The following is a 24153-nucleotide window of genomic DNA, read 5'->3' as shown; positions in this document are numbered from 1 at the left end:
TATTTGTGTGTGGGATGAGGTTGTTGTGGGCAAGATGTTTTTTCCCCCAATTTCCAGTATTTCAGAATCCCATTTCCACCTCTTTTACTGGTGTAACAAATGGGCTTTTTCATTGTGAGCCTTAGTTTCTAAGCTCTTGAAAATTCTGTTGGGTTAAGTGTAGTGTCATCAATATAAAGTCATATTTTTATATGTTGCTACATGTAAAACCTTGGGATTCAACTGGCTTCTTTCTAGACATTGGGAATACCAGCACAACACAGCTCCTGACCATAAGACACTTTAAACTGGGTTAAAAGCTCTTTTTAAAAAACTGTCAACTTACCATGTTTCTTGGGCATTTTTACTTTGCACTCAACAGCAAGAAAAATGTCTAAGAAATAAAGGATCAGTAAAAATGCTTACACCAAACAATTAAATCAAAGGGTAGTTTATTAAAAAAGAATCAAAACAGAAACTCTAAGTACCAGTGTGTACATTGTACACATTGAAATGACTCACAAGAGTGGAGTTTTTTTCATAGACATTATCATACCACCTTGCTGTTCATTAAAGATGTTCAACAGAAGTCTGACTCCAACGTGCATACAAGGATTGCCATCTTAAACAGACCTTTCTTCAAACATGCAACAACGCCACTGGTAATAAAGCTTTGGAATGGGTGCTCATTCTATCATTTCACTACAAATAGGATAGAAAGCAAGGTAAGTTGAGAATTTATTCTAAAATAGAATGGAAGCTGTCATTGTCTACACCAGCACTCCTCACTCCTCTGCTGCCATTTTTAGCAAGTACTCCTTGTCGATCTTGAAGAGTCTCCATCCCTCTTCGCTGGACAGATCAGAAGCACCTCTTCTTTTGTAGAAGTTGATAGATGGTTCATTCCACTCTGCTACCAAGAAGTGCATGCTGCTGCAGCGACACTTCATCGCAACCTGTTACGCAGGAGAGGAAAACACAAACTCAGTGACATTTCACCTGCTTTCCAAGACCCAATTTTGATTCAGGCGTTAAAATAATCCAGTAACCCTTACAAATTTGGAAACCAAACACCAAGACATACCTGGCTTAGATTCTTCAGAATTTCTGATCCTATGCCAAAGCCTAAAAAAGAAAGGGAAGTACAATTTAAAAGGTCATTTTAAGGACTTCAAGCCCTGATTTCTCTTTAGAGCAGCCCCCCTGAACTCAACCATACCTCTATAATCACTCATCACGAAGAAGTCCTCAAGATACAACAGTTTGCCAATCCATGGGTCATAGGTAAAATAGTACATGGCAAAACCAACAATGCTGTGTCCTGTAATAAGAGTATCACATGAGTTATGGATGAAAAACAATCCGTCAAAGTTGTAGCTGCAAAATCAGAAGTCTATCATAAGTTTTTAAAAAACATACATGCATGTATTACAGAAATAAGTAGCCAGTGGGCCGGACTGTCTCCTGACTTTTATGCTAGTGCAATCCAGGCCACTGTTGGATGATCTCACTGTTCTTAGAACATGTATTTGCAAAAAGCACACATTAGAGCTAGCTGAAGCCAGGCTAAAACTGTGGACTGGCCACTCTGCAATCTGCTGGATCTCACACTCAGGAAGTGAGAATGCTTTCATTACTTGCCAGAACGAAAGTGCTATGGTCTTAAAACTAAACACACACATTATTCACATCCTATTGATATACTGGTATCTTGACTTGGGATTAAGTCAGGTTTACACGGCAGTTCAGAATAGTTAAGTATTTGTAGTTTAGAAACTCTGCTTCCTTAAGGTCAGGACATCAGGCCAAAAGAGCAACGTTTAATTTCAGAACTTGCCTTCCAATTCACACATTTTCGATTTGTTCTCCCCAGTGTTTAAGCCGGAAGAAGTAGAGGTACCCAGGTGTGATGTAACATCCATATACCTCTGGAAAGTACCTCATCACTTACATTTTCTGCTCATTTTTTCTAGTATGAGGAAATGACCTCAGAAAAAACCTTAAGCACCCCCCACCGCCCCTGCCCAACAACTTCCCTCTTTAGCTCTGTCTTCTGCCCATTCAACAAGGACCAGGAAGGAAAAAACAACAACAAAGAAAAAACAAAGAAAAAAAGGAAAAAAGCATCTGACTCCTTCTTTACGGGTGTCTGTAATTCCAATTGGAGGCAAAGGTTTCAAATTAAACTTTCTAGCCATTTTATAGTCCTTTGCAAACAGGAAGTGAGTACAATGGAGCTTCTGATCTACCGTGTTTTAAGTGTGTGATAATAGGGCCTTACCTCATTTATCATGATCATCTACTTTATTGTGTAAAGGATCTTTTAGTTACCTCCCCGCCCATCCATGTACACGGAAGGGCCATGTACATGGCGAAGCTAGAGACTGTAACCTGAAGATTGGGACAAATTAAAGAAAAAAATGTAATTTAACACAAATACAAAAACGGTTACGTTAGGGTCAAACAAGAACCATTTACGAAACTGAATTACAACAAACGACTTTATACCTAACTTTTCCGGGTCTCCACAGCACTGATAACTTAAAGAGCTCTTCTAACCCGCCCTATTATTAAGTGCAGCACATCTATTTTCTTTTTCTCAGTAGTTTGAACACTGGCTGGCTAGTATTTCTGGCCAACTTCTCAGTAAGTAACTTCAGCCTGTGTTGTCAGTGCTTCTACAGAGCAGCCACTACGTCTTGCACAACACTCGGTCTCTCCGGCTTCTGGAAGGAGAGGGCGATTACCTTCTGGAGTCACGTGCTCCTTGGGCACTTCTGCAACCAGGCAGTGGTAGAAGGGGTGCTCTCCAAAACCATCCTCTAGCAGATCTGCAAGAAGAGGCAGCAGGGACAATGTTGGCCTCGATGAAGGTGGCAGGCACCGGACGCTCGTCCCCCGCCCCGCCACTAATGCGTTACCTTTTTCAGTTAATATTACTTGCTCTTCCATGTATTCGTATTTAGCCAGTTCCTGGGTTGATGTACACAAGAGAAAGGAAGACAAGCAGAAAATTAAGTGAGGCCCCGGCCCGGCCAGCTCGGGGGAATGGGGTGGGCTGGGCGGGGATTCATTCCCAGAGTCTCGCCCAGAGCGGCGCGGCCGGGCCGGGGCTGGGGGAGGCAGGCGGAGAGGGGGACCTACCGAGGACAAGGACCTCACCGCCCGCCGCAGGAAGAGCCCCTGCCTCCCGCTACCTTGATCAGCCGCAGAATGTCACTGCAGTCGGCGGCGGTGGCCGGGCGGATCACGAATTTAGCCATTTTCTTCTTTTGCTTTTCTTCCCTTTGCGGACCAAGCCCCTGTACTTGAACAGCAGGAGGAGGTGGTTCCTCATTCGTCTCCCGGGAGCGTCCTCTTCCCAGTCAGGATGGCACCATGACCCGGCGAACCTCGGCGAACAAAGTAAGAACACCACCTAACTAAAGCACCACCCGCTCGCTTCAGCCGCCCGGCTCCGCTTTTTAGTGCGAAGAAGCCCCGCCCGGGGCCGTGAGGCGGAGGCGCCTCGTCCAATGAGACGCCTCGCCCAATGAGGCCGCGGCGCCTCGTCCAATGAGGCCGCGGCCGCCCCCCCTCTTCCGGGCACCTCCCTCTCTTCCGGCCGCCCGAGTGAACCCGGCCCGCGCGGGCGGGGGAGCGGGCGGTGAGGCGCCTGGTGCGGCTCTCTAGCGGCGACCTCTAGCGGCGCTTGGTGGAGCCTTCCTGAAAGCCCGACCTCGGAGCCTAAGCGTCCCCTAGTAACCTTCGCAAAAAGGAAGAGAGGGGTTCCCCTTTTGGCCCTGGACCAGTGACTTTGCTGTTTCTTCCTTGGAGAGACCTGGCTTTGGGCGATGGGGGGATAAGGGGATTGGAGCAGTGGCTCTCGTAGGGTGGTCTGAGGGGCCCTGTGGGTCCGAAGATCCTTTCAAAACTAGTTTCATAGTAATGGTAGGATTTCGTTTCCCTTTCTTACTCTCACTGAAATTTTCCAGAGAACTGATGTGTGATGACGTCATCGCTCTCATGACTAAAGGAATGTGTGCTTGTATTGTGTTTTCTAGAATTTCCTAAGGTAAGCTACTTCGATTCCTCGATGATTTTTTCCCCCCTCTGCTGGTAATTTTTAGAGTTAACAGAATATCTTCTTTCTTACTTTTTTCCTTATTTTTTCTTAAATTTCTGACCTTCCTTGTGGAAACACTTTCCTTCTGCCTGAGGTACACTCCTTCATACTTCCATTTAGTGAAGGTCTGCTCTTGGAAAATTTTTGTTTTGCTTGTCTAAATATGTCTTTAAATTCATCTTAAAGTTCTTGAAGGATTTATTTCACTGTTAGTGAGTTTGAGGTTAGAAGTTCTTTTCTTTCAGCATATTGATGATATCTGACTATCTTCTGGCTTGCATTGCTGTTGAAAATTGTTATATTCCCTCCTTGCTCATTCCCTGTGCTTCTCCCCTCTCCCCTTTAAAACTTTTTATTTCGAACCAATTACAAATTTACAGGATGTGTGATGACATCATTGCTCTGGTGACTAAAGGAATGTGTGCTTGTGTGTTCTCATGTTTTCTAGAATTTTTGAAGGCAAGCTTTTCGGATTTTTCAATTATTTTTAAATGTCCTGAGAGTAAAATGTTTGAGAACAGTTGGATTAGAGTATAGCTCTTCCTGGATTATACCCAGTGGAACAAGTACTCAAGCCTCTTGCAGATAGAGGGTTTTTCTGTTTGTTTGTTTGTTTTTTTTGGCTTTTTACAAACCACCTTCCCAGACAGGTCCTCTGAGGGCCCTACTTTGTCTGGCCTGCCTGGGTTCTGGAATGAGTCAAAGAGAAAGCATAAAAGGGGCCTGCAGTGTTTTCAGTCTATAGGTTGGATTATCACCAGATGACTCCCCCAACGTTCAACAAGTAATTCTCTGCCTTTGCTCGCAATATCCTGTACGTAGAAAAGAAAGCAAAAGTAGCTCCTTCGTTACCCTTCCCACCCTCTGGGGGTATCATGCATAGTGAGTCATTGGGAGAATTTATGAAATGTGTTTCTCAAAGATCTTTAAAAATAGCATTGATTCTTGTCTGCCTAAAGCCACTTCAGGTAGTGTCTTTCCTGACACCATTGCACACAGATGACCATACATAGGCCCTTCCTGCCTCTGCTTTGTTCTGTTTTGTGGGAGGACCCAGGAGAGCTTGTTACAGAGTTACTGCTAACAGTAAGTAAGAACTAGGTGACTAAGCACTAATAATAGCTGCCTCCTTGAAGCAAAAACAAGGTCGTTTTCAATGTGGGCTGCTTAGGTTTTTAGAATAATGATTGTTTCATTAAAACACACTATAATTTTTTTCTATTTATTCTGTTTTTCCAGTTTAAGTTTCATGCTCTTATGCTTCACTTTGCCATTATGACATGGAGAGCCCATTCTGAAAGACAGGTGGCTAAAAAAAGCTCATTGTGATTGTGTTTTTTGCACATGTAAAAACTTAGAACCCTAAGAAATGTGAATTTTCTTTATGAATCAAGTTAGGTTTTTCTATTGTCAGAAGTAGATAGATGCCATGGAGGACCAACATTACCCCCTCTTGATACTGGAATTTAAATTTAAAACTGCATAAAAAGGGGTTAACTCCCTAGCATTTGGAAAACTTTTATTTGGCTAATGAGTCAACAAATCAACAACTATTTATTGACTCTTATGCTAGGTACTTGGGGGTTATAAACGAGGACTAAGTTTTGAAACGAGCCCTCAGGGCATACAGTTTACTTTGCAGATATGTTTGTAGTTTACTACAACAGAATTTAATCTTTGTGAGAAAGATAATTCCTATAACTGAAGAGGTCTGAGTAGGGGGAGAGTAGGAGGAAAGGAAACAGCCAAGGGACATCGTGGGTGTTTTACATTCATTGACTCCTTTAATATCAACTGTCCTGTGAAATAGCTAATGTTAGCTCCATCTTTGCAACAGAGAAAACCAGAGGCTCAGAGGGCTACAAAATTGCAACAGCCAGGAAGTGGTAGAGCTAGGAAAGAAGGAATTCTGTTGATTTCCCTGCCAAAGTGAAGCTGTCCAACTTGCCCTATTAAACTATTATGGAAGGTGTCATAGTTTTTTTTTTTTCTGTTTATAAAAATAATGCATATTGATTAAGAAAATATAAGTGCAGAAATACAAAAAGGGGGCTTCCCTGGTGGCGCAGTGGTTAAGAATCTGCCTGCCAATGCAGGGCACACGGGTTCGAGCCCTGGCCCGGGAAGATCCCACATGCCGCGGAGCAACTAAGCCCGTGCGCCACAACTACTGAGCCTGCGCTCTAGAGCCCGCGAGCCACAACTACTTAGCCCACGTGCCACAACTACTGAAGCCTGCACGCCTAGAGCCCATGCTCCGCAGCAAGAGAAGCCACGACAGTGAGAAGCCCGCGCGCCACAACGAAGAGCGGCCCCCACTCACCGCAACTAGAGAAAGCCCGTGTACAGCAACGAAGACCCAACACAGCCAAAAATAAATAAATAAATATATTAAAAAAAAAGAAATACAAAAAGTTAATAAAAATAATCCCTATTAGTAGGTTGATTTCCTTCCAGTCTTTTTTTCTATGTACATATACATGCAGGGCTGATATTCAGTTGGTATATACAGTGTAGTGGATTAAAATAACCACAAATTCATTGTAGCTCCTCCCATCAAGAGGTAGAATCTAGGACTTTGCTGGTGACGCAGTGGTTAAGAATCCGCCTGCCAATGCAGGGGACACGGGTTCGAGCCCTGGTCTGGTAAGATCCCACATGCCGCGGAGCAACTAAGCCTGTGTGCCACAACTACTGAGCCTGCGCTCTAGAGCCCTTGAGCCACAACTACTGAGCCCGTGTGCCACAACTACTGAAGCCTGTGCGCCTAGAGCCCATGCTCCACAACAAGAGAAGCCTCCACGATGAGAAGCCCACGCACTGCAATGAAGAGTAGGTCCCGCTTGCCGCAACTAGAGGAAGCCCGTGTGCAGCAACGAAGACCCAATGCAGCCAAAAACTAAATAGATAAATGAATAAATAGATAAATGAATAAATAAATAAATAAAAAAGAGGTAGAATCTATTTCCCCACTCCTTGAATTTGGGCTGGCTTTGTGACTTGCCTTGACCAATAGAATACAGTAAAAGTGGTGGTGTACAACTCCTAAGCAAGACCCCAAGAGATCTTAAAGCTTCTGCTCACACCCTCTTGGAACACTGCTGCTGCCATATGAAGAAGCTTGAGCTAGCTTCCTTGAGGATGAAAGACCTCATGAGGAGATGCACAAGTGAGGCCAGATGCGTAAGCGATGCCACCTTGGACCATTCAGTCCCAATTGAGCTGTCAAATGATTGCAGCCACACAAGTGACCTTAGGCAAGACCAGCAGAAGAACCCCCTCGCTGATCCCAGTCCATGTTATCAACCCACAGCATCATGAGTCAATAGAATTGTTGTTTTAAGCCACTAAAATTTAGGGTTCTTTGTTACACAACAAAGGCTAACCGAAATCAGACGGCCATTTAGGTTGTTTACACCTGGCTTCCATTCTGATTGGTTGTAGTGTCCATTCCGACTGGTCTATGCTTTGCAATACTCATTTAAAAATATTTTAAAAATCACCTTGTGTGGGTTGTACGTATGTAATAACAAAATATTGGTATCATGTATCTATAATGTCTATCCTGCAGCATAGTGTAGTGGCTTCTTATCTACTACAGCTTTGGACTTAGATACTCCCCATCTGTGTGATTGTATCAATACTTAACCTTGTTAAGTCACCATTTCTTCATCTGTAATTAGTAAATAATAATAGTACCCTTCATATGGTTAATTGTTGTGAGTATTAAATGAAGTAATACATATAAAGTACCCAGTGGGAATTCCCTGGTGGTCCAGTGATTAGGACTCTGCGCTCTCACTGCTGAGGGCCTGGGTTCAATCCCTGGTTGGGGAACTAAGATCCCACAAGCCTTGCAGTGTGGCAAAAAAAAAAAATACCCAGCATAGCACCTGGCATAATTGTTAGCATTATTACTATTAATAGTATAGAGTATTTCCCCATGTCACTAGGTATATTTAAATTAAAAAATATACATAATGGCTCCTTAGAGTTCCATTGTGAAATTTATTTTACCATTCTATTGTTGAAGATGCAGGGCTTTTTCCCAACGATAAATAATACTTTGTTTTGTTTTGTTAATAAATGTATTTATTTATTTATTTATTTATTTTTGGCTGCGTTGGGTCTTCGTTGCTGCGTGCGGGCTTTCTCTAGTTGTGGCAAGCGGGGGCTACTCTTTGTTGTGGTGCGCGGGCTCCTCATTGCGGTGCCTTCTCTTGTTGTGGAGCACAGGCTCTAGGCACGCGAGCTTCAGTAGTTATGGCTTGCGGGCTCAGTAGTTGTGGCGCACGGACTTAGTTGCTCCACAGCATGTGGGATCTTCCCGGACCAGGGATTGAACCCGTGTCCCTTGCATTGGCAGGTGGATTCTTAACCACTGCGCCACCAGGGAAGTCCCTAATACTTTGATAAACATCTTTTTACCTAAATTTTAGCCCAGGTTTCTGATTGTTTCCTTAGGTATATTCCTAGAAGTGAAATTACTAGATGAGCAGAGATGTAATTTTGTTGATCTGGAGCCAAAGAAACACTCTAAAACTTCAGGTCCTCACTACATGAAAGTGTAATTTGAGATGACTCTCTAGGTGAGCTTGCTCTAGCTTGAATTATCTAAATTTTGATAACATCTGATAACATCTGGGTTCCACAGTTGTAATAGAATTTGAGTCTTTCTCAGAGGGTGGTTTTCTTGCTACATATCACAGATGGGTGATAACCTGTGAGAATGATCAATAAATAAATACAACCACCTCCAGGAAAACACCTGGTTTTGGGCCAAGATTTCCTTTCTTTTTTTTAATTTATTTTTTATTGAAGTATAGTTGAATTATGGGCCAAGATATTCTTTTCTTTTCTTTTCCTTACCTTACCTTACATTTCTTTTTGAGAAATTATAATTTAGGACATGGAAAGCTGTTTTATCTTTGGGGTAGACCATCAAAAGTGGAAGACTTCTGTTTATAAATGTAAAGTATTACATGACTTTAGGCTGCAATTAAAAGAGCCAGGTCAGCAATAAGTGAGGTGTTAATCAGGCCTCTTGTTTGCAAGTGATCGCCACATCTTACTCTTCCGCCATCTTGAAGGTCTCCATAGTCTTTATTTTAAAGTCTGTTTTGTCTGATATGAGAATTGCTACTCCAGCTTTCTTTTGATTTCCATTTGCATGGAATATCTTTTTCCATCCCCTCACTTTCAGTCTGTATGTGTCCCTGGGTCTGAAGTGGGTCTCTTGTAGACAGCATATATACAGGTCTTGTTTTTGTATCCATTCAGCCAGTCTGTGTCTTTTGGATGGGGCATTTAATCCATTTACATTCAAGGTAATTATTGATATGTATGTTCCTATTACCATTTTCTTAATTGTTTCGGGTTTGTTATTGTAGGTCTTTTCCTTCTCTTGTATTTCCTGCCTAGAGAAGTTCCTTTAGCATTTGTTGTAAAGCTGGCTTGGTGGTGCTGAATTCTCTTAGCTTTTGCTTGTCTGTAAAGGTTTTAATTTCTCCATCGAATCTGAATGAGATCCTTGCTGGGTAGAGTAATCTTGGTTGTAGGTTTTTCCCTTTCATCGCTTTAAATATGTCCTGCCACTCCCTTCTGGCTTGCAGAGTTTCTGCTGAAAGATCAGCTGTTTACCTTATGGGGATTCCCTTGTATGTTAATTGTTGCTTTTCCCTTGCTGCTTTTAATATTTTTTCTTTGTATTTAATTTTTGATAATTTGATTAATATGTGTCTTGGCGTGTTTCTCCTTGGATTTATCCTGTATGGGACTCTCTGCGCTTCCTGGACTTGACTATTTCCTTTCCCATATTAGGGAAGTTTTCAACTATAATCTCTTCAAATATTTTCTCAGTCCCTTTCTTATTCTCTTCTTCTTCTGGGACCCCTATAATTTGAATGTTGGTGCGTTTAATGTTGTCCCAGAGGTCTCTGAGACTGTCCTCAATTCCTTTCATTCTTTTTTCTTATTCTGCTCTGCAGTAGTTATTTCCACTATTTTATCTTCCAGGTCACTTATCCGTTCTTCTGCCTCAGTTATTCTGCTATTGAGTCCTTCTAGAGAATTTTTAATTTCATTTATTGTGTTGTTCATCATTGCTTGTTTGCTCTTTAGTTCTTCTAGGTCCTTGTTAAACATTTCTTATATTTTCTCCATTCTACTTCCGAGATTTTGGATCATTTTTGCTATCATTACTCTGAATTCTTTTTCAAGTAGACTGCCTATTTCCTCTTCATTTGTTTGGTCTGGTGGGTTTTTACGTTGCTCCTTCATCTGCTGTGTGTTTGTCTGTCTTCTCATTTTGCTTAACCTACTGTGTTTGGGGTCTCCTTTTCGCAGGCTGCAGGTTGGTAGTTCCCGTTGTTTTTGGTGTCTGACGCCAGTGGCTAAGGTTGGTTCAGTGGGTTGTGTACGCTTCCTGGTGGAGGGGGCTGGTGCCTGTGTTCTGGTGGATGAGGCTGGATCTTGTCTTTCTGGTGGGCAGGACCATGTCCGGTGGTGTGTTTTGGGGTGTCTGTGGCCTTATTATGATTTTAGGCAGCCTCTCTGCTAATGGATGGGGCTGTGTTCCTGTCTTGCTAGTTGTTTGGCATGGGGTGTCCAGCACTGTAGCTTGCTGGCCGTTGAGTGGAGCTGGGTCTTAGCGTTGAGATGGAGATCTCTGGGAGAGCTCTCGCTGTTTGATATTACATGGAGCTGGGAGGTCTCTGGTGGACCAATGTCCTGAACTCGGCTCTCCCACCTCAGAGGCTCAGGCCTGGCACCCAGCCAGAACACCAAGACCCTGTCAGCCACACGGCTGCTAGTGTTGGAGGGTCTCCTGCAGAGGCGGGGGGTGGCTGTGGCTCACCGTGGGGACAAGGACACTGGCAGCAGAAGTTCTGGGAAGTGCTCCTTGGCGTGAGCCTTCCCAGAGTCCGCCATTAGCCCCACCAAAGAGCGGGGTAGGCTCCAGCTGTGTGATTTTGGACAAGGTTCTTGCATCTCAGTGTGCTTACCTGTCAGATGGAGTTAATAAGAATAATTTCCTCCTCCTAAGGTTGTGAATATTAAATGCTGCTGTAAAGCCCTTTGTAAAGTACTTAGAATACAGCACTTACCCTCTAAATGTTTACTCCTTTCTGTCTACTTGGTAGAATAAAGACTGTAACAATTTTTGGATTAGGAAGAATAATTGTGAATGGTCCAATGCAGAGAGAGAAGGATTTGTCCCTAAATCAGTTTTCTTCCTGCCTTTACACAGGGATCATTCTCTTATTCATTGACCTTTGTCATGAAGCTTCACCTTTCTCATGAATAATAAGTGTGCAATGATTCTGTTAACATTTGCCAACCAATGAGGGAACATTGCTCCAATGATCATAGAATCAGGAATCATCACAGAAGCTGGTAATCACAGAGGCTGGGTAATCAGTATTGTAATCCCTATTGTACTCTGCCTGGAGTTTTTTATCTGCCTAGCCAGACATCATGTGGACAAGGTCAAATCCAGAACACATTATGCAGGATAAATTATTTACAATCCTGTCTCTAAAAGTGGACCTCATCTGTGGCCTAATTAACATTCTAACTATAAACCACATGTGGAGATCTTTTTTAAAGAGGTAGGCTTAGTGAAAATAGGAGAAAATATTGAAAAAGCATTATGCAGAACATATTGATTCACACAACTTTTTTTTTTCCCTTCTCCTTTTTACAGATATTTTAACGTTATACCAAATAGAGGGAAGTTATGCAGTTACAGTGCTTAGAATCTGGGCAAGACAGCAGATAGAACAATGTCCCAAACTTTCTTTCAGTATCTAGTCTCTGAATCCATGGTTAAAAACAAAAAGCTGTTAGAGAGCTGTGAATAGTGGTTAAGTACTCTTCATTTACCTTCAGCATTCTATAACAATGAAACTCAATTTACAATTTTATAATTCTCTTACTCAGCTTTCCGAATGTTCCACATTTGTTGAAAACTACAAACAAACATATCCAAGAATCCCAGTGAATGCCAAGCAGCATAAACACAAAGAAAACCACATCAAGGCACTGCAGAATCAAATTTCTCAAAACTAGTGATACAGAGAAAATCTTAAGTCTAATCACTGGTTTCTCATCAAAAACAATGCAAACCAGAAGATGGTGGAACAACATCTTTAAAGCATTGGAAGAATGCTTTCAACCCAGAATTTTATATCCAGTGAAAATGTCATTCAAAGATGAAGGCAAAATAAAGACATTTCAGATAAGCTAAAGCCAAGAGCATTCATCACTAGTGACCTTGTACCACAAGGAATGCTAAAAGAAGTTCTTCAGGTTAAAGGAAAAGGATACCAGATGGACACAAGAATCTATGCAAAGGAATGAAGAGTACCAGAAATGGTAAATGTGTGGGTCATATAAAAGACATTTTACTTGTTTTTAATGTCTTTATTTTATTTTTATTTTTTTTAACATCTTTATTGGAGTATAATTGCTTTACAATGGTGTGTTAGTTTCTGCTTTATAACAAAGTGAATCAGTTATACATATACATATGTTCCCATATCTCTTCCCTCTTGCGTCTCCCTCCTTCCCACCCTCCCTATCCAACCCCTCTAGGTGGTCACAAAGCACTGAGCTGATCTCCCTGTGCTATGCGGCTGCTTCCCACTAGCTATCTGTTTTACGTTTGGTAGTGTATATATGTCCATGCAACTCTCTCACTTTGTCACAGCTTACCTTTCCCCCTCCCCGTATCCTCAAGTCCATTCTCTAGTAGGTCTGTGTCTTTGTTCCCGTCTTGCCCCTAGGTTCTTCAGGACCATTTTTTTTTTTTTTTAGATTCCATATATATGTGTTAGGATACAGTATTTGTTTTTCGCTTTCTGACTTATATCACTCTGTATGACAGACTCTAGGTCCATCCACCTTACTACAAATAACTCAATTTCGTTTCCTTTTATGGCTGAGTAATATTCCATTGTATATATGTGCCACATCTTTATCCATTCGTCTGTTGATGGACACTTAGGTTGCTTCCATGTCCTGGCTATTGTAAATAGAGCTGCAATGAACATTTTGGTACATGACTCTTTTTGAATTATGGTGTTCTCAGGGTATATGTCCAGTAGTGGGATTGCTGGGTCATATGGTAGTTCTATTTTTAGTTTTTTAAGGAACCTCCATACTGTTCTCCATAGTGGCTGTATCAATATACATTCCCACCAACAGTGCAAGAGGGTTCCCTTTTCTCCACACCCTCGCCAGCATTTATTGTTTCTAGATTTTTTGATGATGGCCATTCCGACCAATGTGAGATGATATCTCATTGTAGTTTTGATTTGCATTTCTCTAATGATTAATGATGTTGAGCATTCTTTCATGTGTTTGTTGGTGATCTGTATATCTTCTTTGGAGAAATGTCTATTTAGGTCTTCTGCCCATTTTTGGATTAGATTGTTTGTTTTTTTGATATTGAGCTGCATGAGCTGCTTGTAAATTTTGGAGATTAATCCTTTGTCAGTTGCTTCATTTGCAAATATTTTTTCCCATTCTGAGGGTTATCTTTTCGTCTTGTTTTTAGTTTCCTTTGCTATGCAAAAGCTTTTAAGGTTAATTAAGTCCCATTTGTTTATTTTTGTTTTTATTTCCATTTCTCTAGGAGGTAGGTCAAAAAGGATCTTGCTGTAACTTATGTCATAGAGTGTTCTGCCTATGTTTTCCTCTAAGAGTTTGATAGTGTCTGGCCTTACATTTAGGTCTTTAATCCATTTTGAGTTTATTTTTGTGTATGGTGTTAGGGAGTGTTCTAATTTCATACTTTTACATGTAGCTGTCCATTTTTCCCAGCACCGCTTATTGAAGAGGCTGTCTTTTCTCCACTGTATATGCTTGCCTCCTTTATCAAAGATAAGGTGACCATATGTGTGTGGGTTTATCTCTGGGCTTTCTATCCTGTTCCATTGATCTATGTTTCTGTTTTTGTGCCAGTACCATACTGTCTTGATTACTGGAGCTTTGTAGTATAGTCTGAAGTCAGGGAGCCTGATTCCTCCAGCTCTGTTTCTCTTTCTCAAGATTGCTTTGGCTATTTGGGGTCTTTTGTGTTTCCATACAAATTGTGAAATTTTTTGTTCTAGTTCTGTGAAAAATGCCAGTGGTAGTTTGATAGGGATTGCATTGAATCTGTAGATTGCTTTGGGTAGTAGAGTCATTTTCACAATGTTGATTCTTCCAATCCAAGAACATGGTATATCTCTTCATCTATTAGTATCATCTTTTAATGTCTTTAAAAGATACTTAACTACTTAAAGTAAGAATAACAACAGTATATTATGGGATTTATAACATTTGTAGAAGTAGAATTTATGAGCACAAGAGCACAAAGAATGGGGGAGATGGGATGGACGTATATTGTTATACGATTCTTACATTATATGTTAAATGCTATAACCTTTAAAGTAGACTGTGATAAGTTAAAGTTGTATATTGTAAAGCTCAGAGCAACCACTAAAGTTCTTAAAAAGGTATAACTAATAAGTCAATAGAGGAAATAAAATGGGTTCATAAAAAATAATCCAAGGGAAGACAGGAAAAGAGGAAAAAAGGAATAAAGAACAGACGGGACAAACAGGAAGTTTGGGGACTGCTGTTGTTTCTGATATCTTATACCTATCAGGTAAGAAATCACCAAAGGAAACACCTAAAACATCTTATACTTACCTCTCAAAAATGGAATGAAATAAAGAATAAAGAATAAGTAAGTAAGCATGATATCCAGATTCCCACAAATGGAATTCAGTAGCTTTTGTTGATAACATCAACTATATTCTGATTCATTCAGCATTGAAATCAGTTTCTGTTTATCATGATAAAAGAGATTATTTTGGTTCAGAAGTGCCAGCAACCTGGCACAACTTGGAAAGATTTGAAAGAAGGAACAGATCAGGCAAAGGAGTGTTGGGAAAGGAGACCTGAGGTGCTCAGTGCTGTCACATTGGGTAGTGGCATTAGAAATCAGTGAGATTAGGATAGGCTCTGAAAGTGAAATTTAAAATCGAGCAGAGATATTCAAATTGTATCCTAGGCCAGTTAATATTTGACTATAAACTGACTGACTGTATTAACATACCTAAAGAGAAAAGGTATATCTTATAACAACCTTAATCGTTGTATCAGTTAGGAATGCTTTTGACTACAACTAACAGAATAACCTACTTAGAGTAGCTTAAGCCATGAAAACTTAAAAAATTCAATTAGAAGACTGGAGGTAGCCAGTTTCAGGGCTAGTTCAGCAATTAACCATGTTACAGAGGAACTGGGCTTTTAAAACCCTTCCACTCTGCCAATTATTCTCAACTCATTTCTTGAACATAAAAGGGCTGCAGTAGCTCCAAGCATCATTTCCTCACATCAGCATCCTAAACAGGGAGGAAAGGTCAGGAGCTAAAATCTTTCTCTGGCTGAGGCTCTGTCTTTTTATCTGGAAAGCAACATCTTTACTAGAATACTCCAGAAGTCTTCCCTTTATGTCTTATTGGACAGTACTGGGTAATACGGCTACCCATGGCTGCAAGGGAGGCTGGGACAGTGAGTATTTGGCACACGGGAACAGATGCTATGTTTGGCCAAGATGAATTGTGATTCGTTCTTTGAGGTTGAGCACATTGCTGCCCCGAACAAAATTGGGATGCTCTTAGCAAGGAATTAGAAGGGAATGGCTGTAGTGTAGGCAACTAAAGGTATCTACTAGGATCAGTCCTGGAAGCATAGGAAAAGAATCTCAGATGCCAAAATTGGCGCCTCCTGCTCTGGCACTGTACTGGAACCAGAATACCCTGATGCAAGAACTCCAGTAGCTGAATCTTGAGATCAGTCTTTGCATATTGTGGAGATGGATACTTAATTTTCTCCTTATTCATTCATTTAATTGATTTTTATTGAATCAGGTGTTGTTATAGACGCTGGAATTTTAGCAGTGGAAAAATCAGACAAAAATATCCTCATGGCGCTTACATTCTAGTGAATGTGTCTTAGCTGAATGCAACTGATTCCTTGCTTATCAGTAAATTTTCTGATTACAACCGGGTTTCTCATGGCCCCCAAGCAGTCTCACATCTCATTATGAATTAATAAATTGATATTCTTATTTCACGTATCAGTCTCTTGGTTGATGTGAGTCTTCCTAAGGACATAGATTCACCTTTAGTGAAGTGACAACTCAAGTTTCTGACTTGCACATCTCAGGGCTAGTACCTGAACCATGGTAAATTCAACAGGGCATTTCAACCTTGTGAGCCATTGTGGAAGACAGAGAGCTACACAGCTTTCTCCAGTTAATAATCCAATAGTGCATGTTTTCCCTATTTGGAATGTTTAGGCTTATTCATATGTGTGAAAGGGATACAAGAAGGAAATATTAAATTATAAACATTGAAATTTATCAAAAAAAAAAGAAGTCCTGACCTTGAAACTGTGATTTGTGCAATGTATTATGAATGAATTGGATTCAGATTCATCCTCAGGGGCTTCCCTAGTGGCGCAGTGGTTGAGAATCCGCCTGCCAATGCAGGGGACATGGGTTCGAGCCCTGGTCCGGGAAGATCCCACATGCCGTGGAGCAGCTAAGCCTGTGCGCCACAACTACTGAGCCTGTGTTCTAGAGCCCGCGAGCCACAACTACTGAGCCCACGTGCCACAACCACTGAAGCCTGCACGCTTAAAGCCCATGCTCTGTAACAAGAGAAGCCACCGCAATAAGAAGCCCGTGTGCAGCTACGAAGAACCAACACAGACAAAAAAAAAAAAAAATTCATCCTCAGAGGATTCAAGGTTAAAAAAATTTCCTATTCATGGACATTTAGACTGTTTCCTTTTTTCCCTCCCTGCCATTTCAAACAATGCTATTATGAACATTCTTGTATATGTCCTTGAGTACAGGAGCAGTAATTTATAGGGTACTTGCCAAGGACTGGAATGCTGGGTCAAAGCATATAATATTTGGGTTCAACTTTATAAAATAGAGCCAAATTGTTCTCCAAAGTGATTCTGCCATTCACAACTTCTACTAGCAGTGAATGAGAGTTCTTAGCGCTCTCCATCCTCACCAACAGTTGGTAATTTCACTTCATGGTTTTTGCTTATCTGATGGGTATAAAATGGTATCTTATTGTGGTTTGAATTTTATTAATGTGATATTGATCTTTTCATATGTTTATTGGCCATATATTTTTTTCTTCTATTGAATTGCCAATTCAAGCAAGTTCAGAATTTTTATATTTTCATGGTGAATTTTTCCTATTCTCACGTTTGTGCCTCTTTATTTTTTTATTTTATTTTATTTTTTTAAGTTTAATTTTATTTATTTATTTATTTATTTATGGCTGTGTTGGGTCTTCGTTTCTGTGCGAGGGCTTTCTCCAGTTGCGGCAAGCGGGGGCCACTCTTCATCGCGGTGCGCGGGCCTCTCACTATCGCGGCCTCTCTTGTTGCGGAGCACAGGCTCCAGACGCGCAGGCTCAGTAACTGTGGCTCACAGGCCCAGCCGCTCCGCGGCATGTGGGATCCTCCCAGACCAGGGCTCGAACCCGTGTCCCCTGCATTGGCAGGCAGACTCTCAACCACTGCGCCACCAGGGAAGCCCGTGCCTCTTTATTTTTATAGTGGTTTTTTATTTAAAGTACATTTTTATGAAATAAATAGAGCTAATACAGCTTTTTTAAAAAATTAATAGCTACTTTATTTATTTATTTATTTATTTATTTAGCTGTGTTGGGTCTTCGTTTCGTGCGAGGGCTTTCTCTAGTTGCGGCAAGCGGGGGCCACTTTTCATCGTGGTGCGGGGGCCACTCTTCATCGCGGTGCGCGGCCCTCTATCGCGGCCCCTCCCGTTGCGGGGCACAGGCTCCAGACGCGCAGGCTCAGCAGTTGTGGCTCACGGGCCCAGTTGCTCCGTGGCATGTGGGATCTTCCCAGACCAGGGCTCGAACCCGTGTCCCCTGCATTAGCAGGCAGATTCTCAACCACTGCGCCACCAGGGAAGCCCCACAGCTTTTTTTGGGTAAGTATTTACCTGATATGTCTTTTCTCCCAATCTTGACTTTAACCTTACTGTATTATACCAAGAACAGGCAAGTAGGAATGGTCCACCCCAGTTACAGAAAATAAGGGCCCTGTAGCCCCAGTACCAGGTTGCATCTGGTTTTGAATTTCATGCTTGTTTCTGTCCCCTTATCACTTACTGTTTCCATGGTGGACAGGACCAAGGGGTGGATAAGGATGATATGTATGTAAGGATCTAGCCAATAAATGAGACAGACTCAGATCCACCTGAAAGGATCAAATTAAATAGTAATAAGTTCTGAATCTATTTTTGCCAAAACACAGTGGAAAGGAAAGAAGTAGAAATAGAGTTTCCTTATTTACTGGCTTGAGATAGAAAAGAGTCCTAGATTAGGAAAATTAACATTCAGATATAGGATTCTGAAATGACAAATTTCAAAACATTTTGTTTACAGTATGTTGGGGAGCCATTTGATGATAACACATCCATTAAGTTAGAACCATGTGTCATTACTTTATAATTTACTAAAGTAAAAATTAGATGTAGAATACATTTGTCCACATGGGGAAACAAACCAGAAAGGGAGAAATATTGGCTGAAGGCTTAGAAACTGCTGAATATGTACATGAGAGGGGAACTTGAGGATTATGATTTGAGGCCTTGTGATCATCTAGTTTTCAAGATGCCGTCTCATTTCCCAGTTTGGTTCCTCTGACTGTGCAGAATCCCCTGATTCCAGCAGCGATTGCTGTTGTACATGACTGGGATCATGAGTCTACTTCCTCAGATCTACCCGCATCATCAATTTTTCGGGGCAAGTCTGGGGTATAAGACTATGCTCTCTGGTGAAGGACACCATTCACTGCGCGTCTGGTAATAGCTATTTGGGAAATTCTTGCTAGCCATTTTGATTTTTGGGAAAGTTACTTAATGCCTGTAAACCCTGATTTTTCCTTATCTGTAAAATGGGAATAATGGGAATACCGATCTCCTATGGTTGTTGTGAGGATTAAACAAGATAATTGAGCAATAAGTTCTCAATAATATAATATTATCCTTACTGCTATTCCCTCTTTGTTCAACAAATATTTATTATATATTTTCAACATGTTAGGCAGTGAGGTAAGTATTCAATACATGGTAGCTATCATACTGCTATTTAGCCATTTCATCAATCCATATTATTATATAATTACAGGGTATCAGGCACTGTGCCAAGTTTAGGAGCCAGTAAATAAAGACAGAACCTTCAAGACTCTGGATAAGCTTTTCTCGTTCTACCAATGGGAATCCTCTTCTCCCTTATGAGTTCTTTGGAATTCTTCAATGATATCTTCTCTTCAGTGAAAGAGATCACTGTCAGATGCCTTCCTACAATGTGCCACGTTCTGGCTGACTATAGGATGGAAGAGGGGTATAAAGGATGTGAAAAGCCTTTGCCCCATATACGCAAGTGGCAGATAACCTGCTCCTGATGGCGCTTTTGCTTTTGCTTCTCCTTTCCTTTCCTTTTCCTATTCCTATCCCTTTCCCTTTCCCTTTCCTTTCCCAGAACCTAGTGTACTAGGGAAAAAGTTCTGCCGAAGTACCAGGGGAAAAACTCTACTGTAACAGGAGAAAAGAATATAGACACAAAGCAACACAGACCAGAAGAAAGTAGTGGACTTGTCTTTTTACAGCCCACAGGGGAAACGCAGCCCTTCAGACTTCTTCCACTCCATAGCCTTCAGCTGGGTGTCAGTCATCCAGTTCCTTCTGGATGAGACAGGCCAGGGGTTAGAAAAGGACTGAGGATTTCCTTGGGCTTGAATCCTGCAAGTAAGTAGAAGAGGGGAGGAAAGAAAGAGGCCCTTACCATGGTTACAAAAAATCAGACCTTTCCCACTGCCAACATTCATGTGCTTTCAGGCGTTGTAATGTTACAGAGTTGCTGTCTCTTTCCCTACTAAATGCCTACTTCTGTTAATCAGGCTTTCCTAGAAGGTGCCAGACCCCAAGAATAGGGATGAGAGAGGGAGGAAAAAATCCTTTATGGCAATAAGAAAAAAAGTCATTTTTAATTTAAAAACATCTCAAAGGGTTTAGATTAATGCATGGATAATAGATCGGTTAAATTAAATTTAGGATGCTGGGAGGCTAGCTTTTGAGGTTGACATTTACATGGTCCTCCCATATAATAAATCATCCTTTTTTTTTTTTTACTGTGATGGACTCAATCTTTAATTGGATGGATTGTGAATATGATCTATAATGTGGACCCTTTTGTTTTTATGTTATGCTCTTATGGAAGGTTCTTTAAACGCAATGCAGCTGGTTTTTGAAGGCTGGGTTGGGACTAAACCAGCCTTTGAAGGTGGGAGCATTGCTTACCATTCCTCTCCTTCCATTACTGCTTGAGAGCTGGTTTCCATCATCCAATCAGTTAAATCTTAACTAAATATTGAGAATTAACTTTGTGCCCAGACTCGAAATTTAAAAGATGACTCCTGCCTTCAAGAAGCTTACAATATCATTGGAGTTCCATGATGGACACTTTAAATAATTAAAGAAATAATACAAAGCAAAGTATAATTAAGTGATAAGTTGTCAGATACAGACTTAGTGAAATAGAAATGTAGAGAAAGTAAAAGTTAATGATTACAGGAGTCAGGAAATCCTCTTAGAAGAAGTAGGACTTCAGTTGGGCTCTGCGAATCCAGGAAGGGAGGAAATGAAGAGGGTACGACATGAACAGACCAGAGAAAGAAACCAGAAAGTTCAGAGCCTCACTCAGCTTCCTCATCTGGGAAATGAGTCAGGAAGCCAGACATGAGCCCCTCTGTGGCAGAGACTGTCGTTTTCCGTCTCGTGGCTCCAGCATCAAAGCAGTTTCTCTCATAGAGTAGGCACTTGATAGGTGTGTCTTGACTTGAACAAACATGACATATGAAGGCGATGGTTTGGAGATTTGTCTACCCGGGGCCAAAGTTCATGTTAGCAAGCAATGAATCTCCCTCAGGAATCTGGGGCTTGGCTCTGAACCATCCTGAGAGAGTCACATTACTTCTCCCTGGGCGTGGAACTAAGTCCTCTGAGAATGCAGTGAAACGGATGTCTTGCTTATGCAACTCATTTCCTCTGAGGACACATAACCCTGGTTGCCTCCAGCATAAGTTTCATCTGGGTTGGGGGTGATGGTGACATTGGCAGGTTACTTAGGGAACTTTCTTGCCAGGAGATGAGCAGCTGGGCCGTTGGTACATTGATACCTGGCCACCTTCCATGGATGCCTTTAATTAAAATGACATTTTATTTTTTTAACGATTTATTTATTATTATTATTATTTTATTATTTGATTTTATTTTTGGCTGCGTTGGGTCTTAGTTGTGGCGTGCGGGCTCTTCATTGCGGTGTGTGGGCTTCTCTCTAGTTGTGGCATGCAGGTTTTCTCTCTCTAGTTCTGGCGCGCGGGCTCCAGGGCGAGTGGGCTCTGTAGTTTGTGGCACATGGGCTCTCTCGTTGAGGTGCGTGAGCTCAGTAGTTGTGGTGCATGGGCTTAGTTGCCCCACGGCATGTGGGATCTTAGGTCCCTGACCAGGGATCGAGTCCACGTCCCCTGCATTGGAAGGCGGATTCTTTACCACTGGACCACCAGGAAGTCCCTAAAATGACATATTTTAATTAGCCAGGTATGTGTGATAATGTGAGACAGAAGAACAAACAAACACATTCCCATTTAATTATTTGGGAAGCGTTCTTAGCCTCTTTATAAAAAGTGTATTTATGAAACTGGAAAATTCAGTTTGGGTTATTTAGTCTCTTTTTCTCTAAGGGAAGAACTCTCAAATGTCATCTTCTCTTGTGGCTCTACAGGCCACTATCCTGTCTCCTCACCAAGACTCCTCCAACACTGCATACCAGCAGAATGCATTATTTATATTGCTTCCTCTGAGGTCTTATGGCACATTATTCATTGGAGCAGTTATCACAGTGCATTTGATCACATTTCTGTTTTTTCCTCTCAGGGTGGTGGATTCCTGGAGGTCAGGAACTCTGTCTGTTTGATCTTTGTAACCTTAGCACCCAGCAAAGCACCTGGCCTATAGTAGGTGCTTAATAAATGGATTAAATTAATATATTGGCTCTACTGATTTTTAAAATAAATTTATTTATTTATTATATTTATTTTTGGCTGGGTTGGGTCTTCATTGCTGTGCGTGCGGGCTTTCTCTAGTTGCGGTGAGTGGGGGCTACTCTTCGTTGTGGTGCGCTGGCTTCTCATTGCGGTGGCCTCTTGCTGCAGAGCACAGGCTCTAGGCGCGTGGGCTTCAGTAGTTGTGGCACGCGAGCTCAGTAGTTGTGGCACACGGGCTTAGTTGCTCCGCGGCATGTGGGATCTTCCCGGACCAGGGCTCGAACCCGTGTCTCCTGCATTGGCAGGCGGATTCTTAACCACTGTGCCACCAGGGAAGCCCTCTATTGATTATTTTTTAAGAATTTAAGATAGAATTCATCAGAAAAATTCCTCCTATTCATTATCTTGACTTTCTCTGAGACTGTAAGAGCCTCTTGGCCAAGTAAAAGCCATCCCCAGAACTGGTTTGCAGGGGATTCTGAAATGATTTCTCTCCAAGAGCCTCCAGGAAAGAAAACAGACCTGCCAACACACCTTGATTGTAGCCCACTGAGTCGTGTGTCAGACATCTGACATCCAGAACTGTAAGATAATCAATCTGTGTTGTTTTAACCCACTAAGTTTGTGGTAATTTGTTACAGCAGCAATAGGAAGCTAATATAGTGGATGAGGAAAATACTGTCCAAATCACATTGTTCAGGAATAATTCACTCTTGCTGTATCAGGAGTATTTTGCATATTCCTCAGTTAATGTCATATTATATTGATTTGTTTCCGTGTTCTCGCTCTCGTAGGCTGTGTGCCTCTCCTGGTGCAAGACTGTGCTTTTTTCATCTCTGTATTCTTAGTCCCTCAAACATCATTGAATCTCTGTGTGTTTCTATGGTGACAAAGGATGAAGTAGGGAGGCACATGGGGCGGAGACCTGATGATGGTGGCGTCAGCATTAGGGAGGGGAAGTGCGAGAACTGGCGGGGACCGGATTGGCTGATGTTAGTTCTCAGTGGTGTGGGCTGGCGGGGCTGGAAGGCAGAGAATCTGCAGGTTCACTGCAGGCGTGACGAGGAAGCGCTCAAAGCAGCTTGGTTTCCGTGGGGCTCTCGGTCTGGGAATGATTGAACAGACTTATGAGTCTCCCGCATATGCCTCATCAGTAGTGAACCCCTCTCTGATTCCCTCCCACCCACTCCCTCACCCAGAGTGTTTCTCAACGCTTATAGTCCCAGACAGGAAGGCACAGACTTCAGTTAGAATTGGAGCAGCTCCAATCACTAAAGTATTCAATTTGGGCTTCCTGCAAGTGACACTGTTTCCCTAGTTTCCCAACACTAGATTTCAGTACCTTGAGGGGCCCCGAATGTGCCCTTTAATAGCAAAACCAAACTCTGGCAGGCTTGGCCTGAGACATTTATTCTAGTACATTAAAGCAGATTGCTCTCAGTGTGTGTGTGTGTGTGTGTGTGTGTGTGGTTAAAATTAAATACAAAATGGAGACTGGACTTGAGAATTCCCTGAGCAGACAAAACCATTTAAGCCAGTAAGCTCAACTAAATCTAGCTTATTTCATGGACATAAATGAAACTTAACCTAGGTTATTTCTTGTAAATGCCTCTGACAGTCGTAAAAAAAAAAAACAACCTTAAGTCATGGTCTTTAAAATGGTATGAGATAATCAGTTTTAACCAATCCCCTGCCATCTGGAACCCCCCATTGTAATAACCAGTCATTGTAAACATTAATAACTTTCTCATTTTCACTTTATAAGCCTTGCTGTAATTTAATGCCTGTGACCTTCATATCCATCTTTGAATCTGGAAGCTCCCAGTTCCTAACTGTTTTTATATACACAACAAACTCTTACTAAATACTACTTATTGATTTGGTGGTTTTGATTGTGTTATTTCTGGATTTTTGAC

General features: G+C 41.6%; 2 protein-coding genes and 1 long non-coding RNA gene across 4 annotated transcripts in view; 1 reads left to right on the top strand and 2 right to left on the bottom strand.

The window, feature by feature from the left end:
• Positions 1 to 414: 414 nt before the first annotated feature.
• SAT1 (spermidine/spermine N1-acetyltransferase 1) lies at positions 415 to 3436 on the bottom strand. The gene is made up of 6 exons (XM_082375920.1): positions 3177 to 3436; positions 2901 to 2952; positions 2727 to 2810; positions 1199 to 1300; positions 1064 to 1104; positions 415 to 935 (listed from the first exon to the last, which is right to left on the bottom strand). Exons 1-6 carry the CDS (start codon positions 3240 to 3242, stop codon positions 765 to 767), a joined length of 516 nt encoding a protein of 171 aa, XP_082232046.1. The 5' UTR covers positions 3243 to 3436; the 3' UTR covers positions 415 to 764.
• A 244-nt stretch (positions 3437 to 3680) lies between these two features.
• ACOT9 (acyl-CoA thioesterase 9) overlaps positions 3681 to 24153 on the top strand; it is a 74289-nt gene continuing 53816 nt past the window's right edge. For both annotated transcript variants that reach the window (XM_082375784.1, XM_082375782.1), the window contains exons 1-2: positions 3681 to 4033; positions 12026 to 12460. The gene's annotated coding sequence lies outside the window, so the exon portion shown is untranslated. The remainder of the gene's footprint in view (positions 4034 to 12025; positions 12461 to 24153) is intronic.
• On the bottom strand, positions 10046 to 24144 carry LOC309620017. The gene is made up of 2 exons (XR_014239375.1): positions 17707 to 24144; positions 10046 to 17374 (listed from the first exon to the last, which is right to left on the bottom strand). It is a non-coding gene; the product is annotated as an uncharacterized lncRNA (long non-coding RNA).

This window comes from Balaenoptera borealis (assembly GCF_965194805.1).
Source record: "Balaenoptera borealis genome assembly, chromosome: X".
Classification (NCBI taxonomy): Eukaryota; Metazoa; Chordata; class Mammalia; order Artiodactyla; family Balaenopteridae; genus Balaenoptera; species Balaenoptera borealis.
The sequence above is the reverse complement of the archived record's forward strand: the minus strand, read 5'-3'. Positions and strand labels throughout refer to the sequence as shown.

What these genes read in the sequence shown, in the direction of transcription:
- SAT1 (XM_082375920.1), bottom strand. Translation starts at nt 3,242, where the DNA reads ATGGCTAAATTCGTGATCCGCCCGGCCACCGCCGCCGACTGCAGTGAC. An exon ending in ACATTCTGCGGCTGATCAAG is followed by an intron (nt 2,953 to 3,176) that starts GTAGCGGGAGGC and finishes ACATCAACCCAG; the next exon opens with GAACTGGCTAAATACGAATA. An exon ending in TTCTGAAGAATCTAAGCCAG is followed by an intron (nt 936 to 1,063) that starts GTATGTCTTGGT and finishes CCTGCGTAACAG; the next exon opens with GTTGCGATGAAGTGTCGCTG.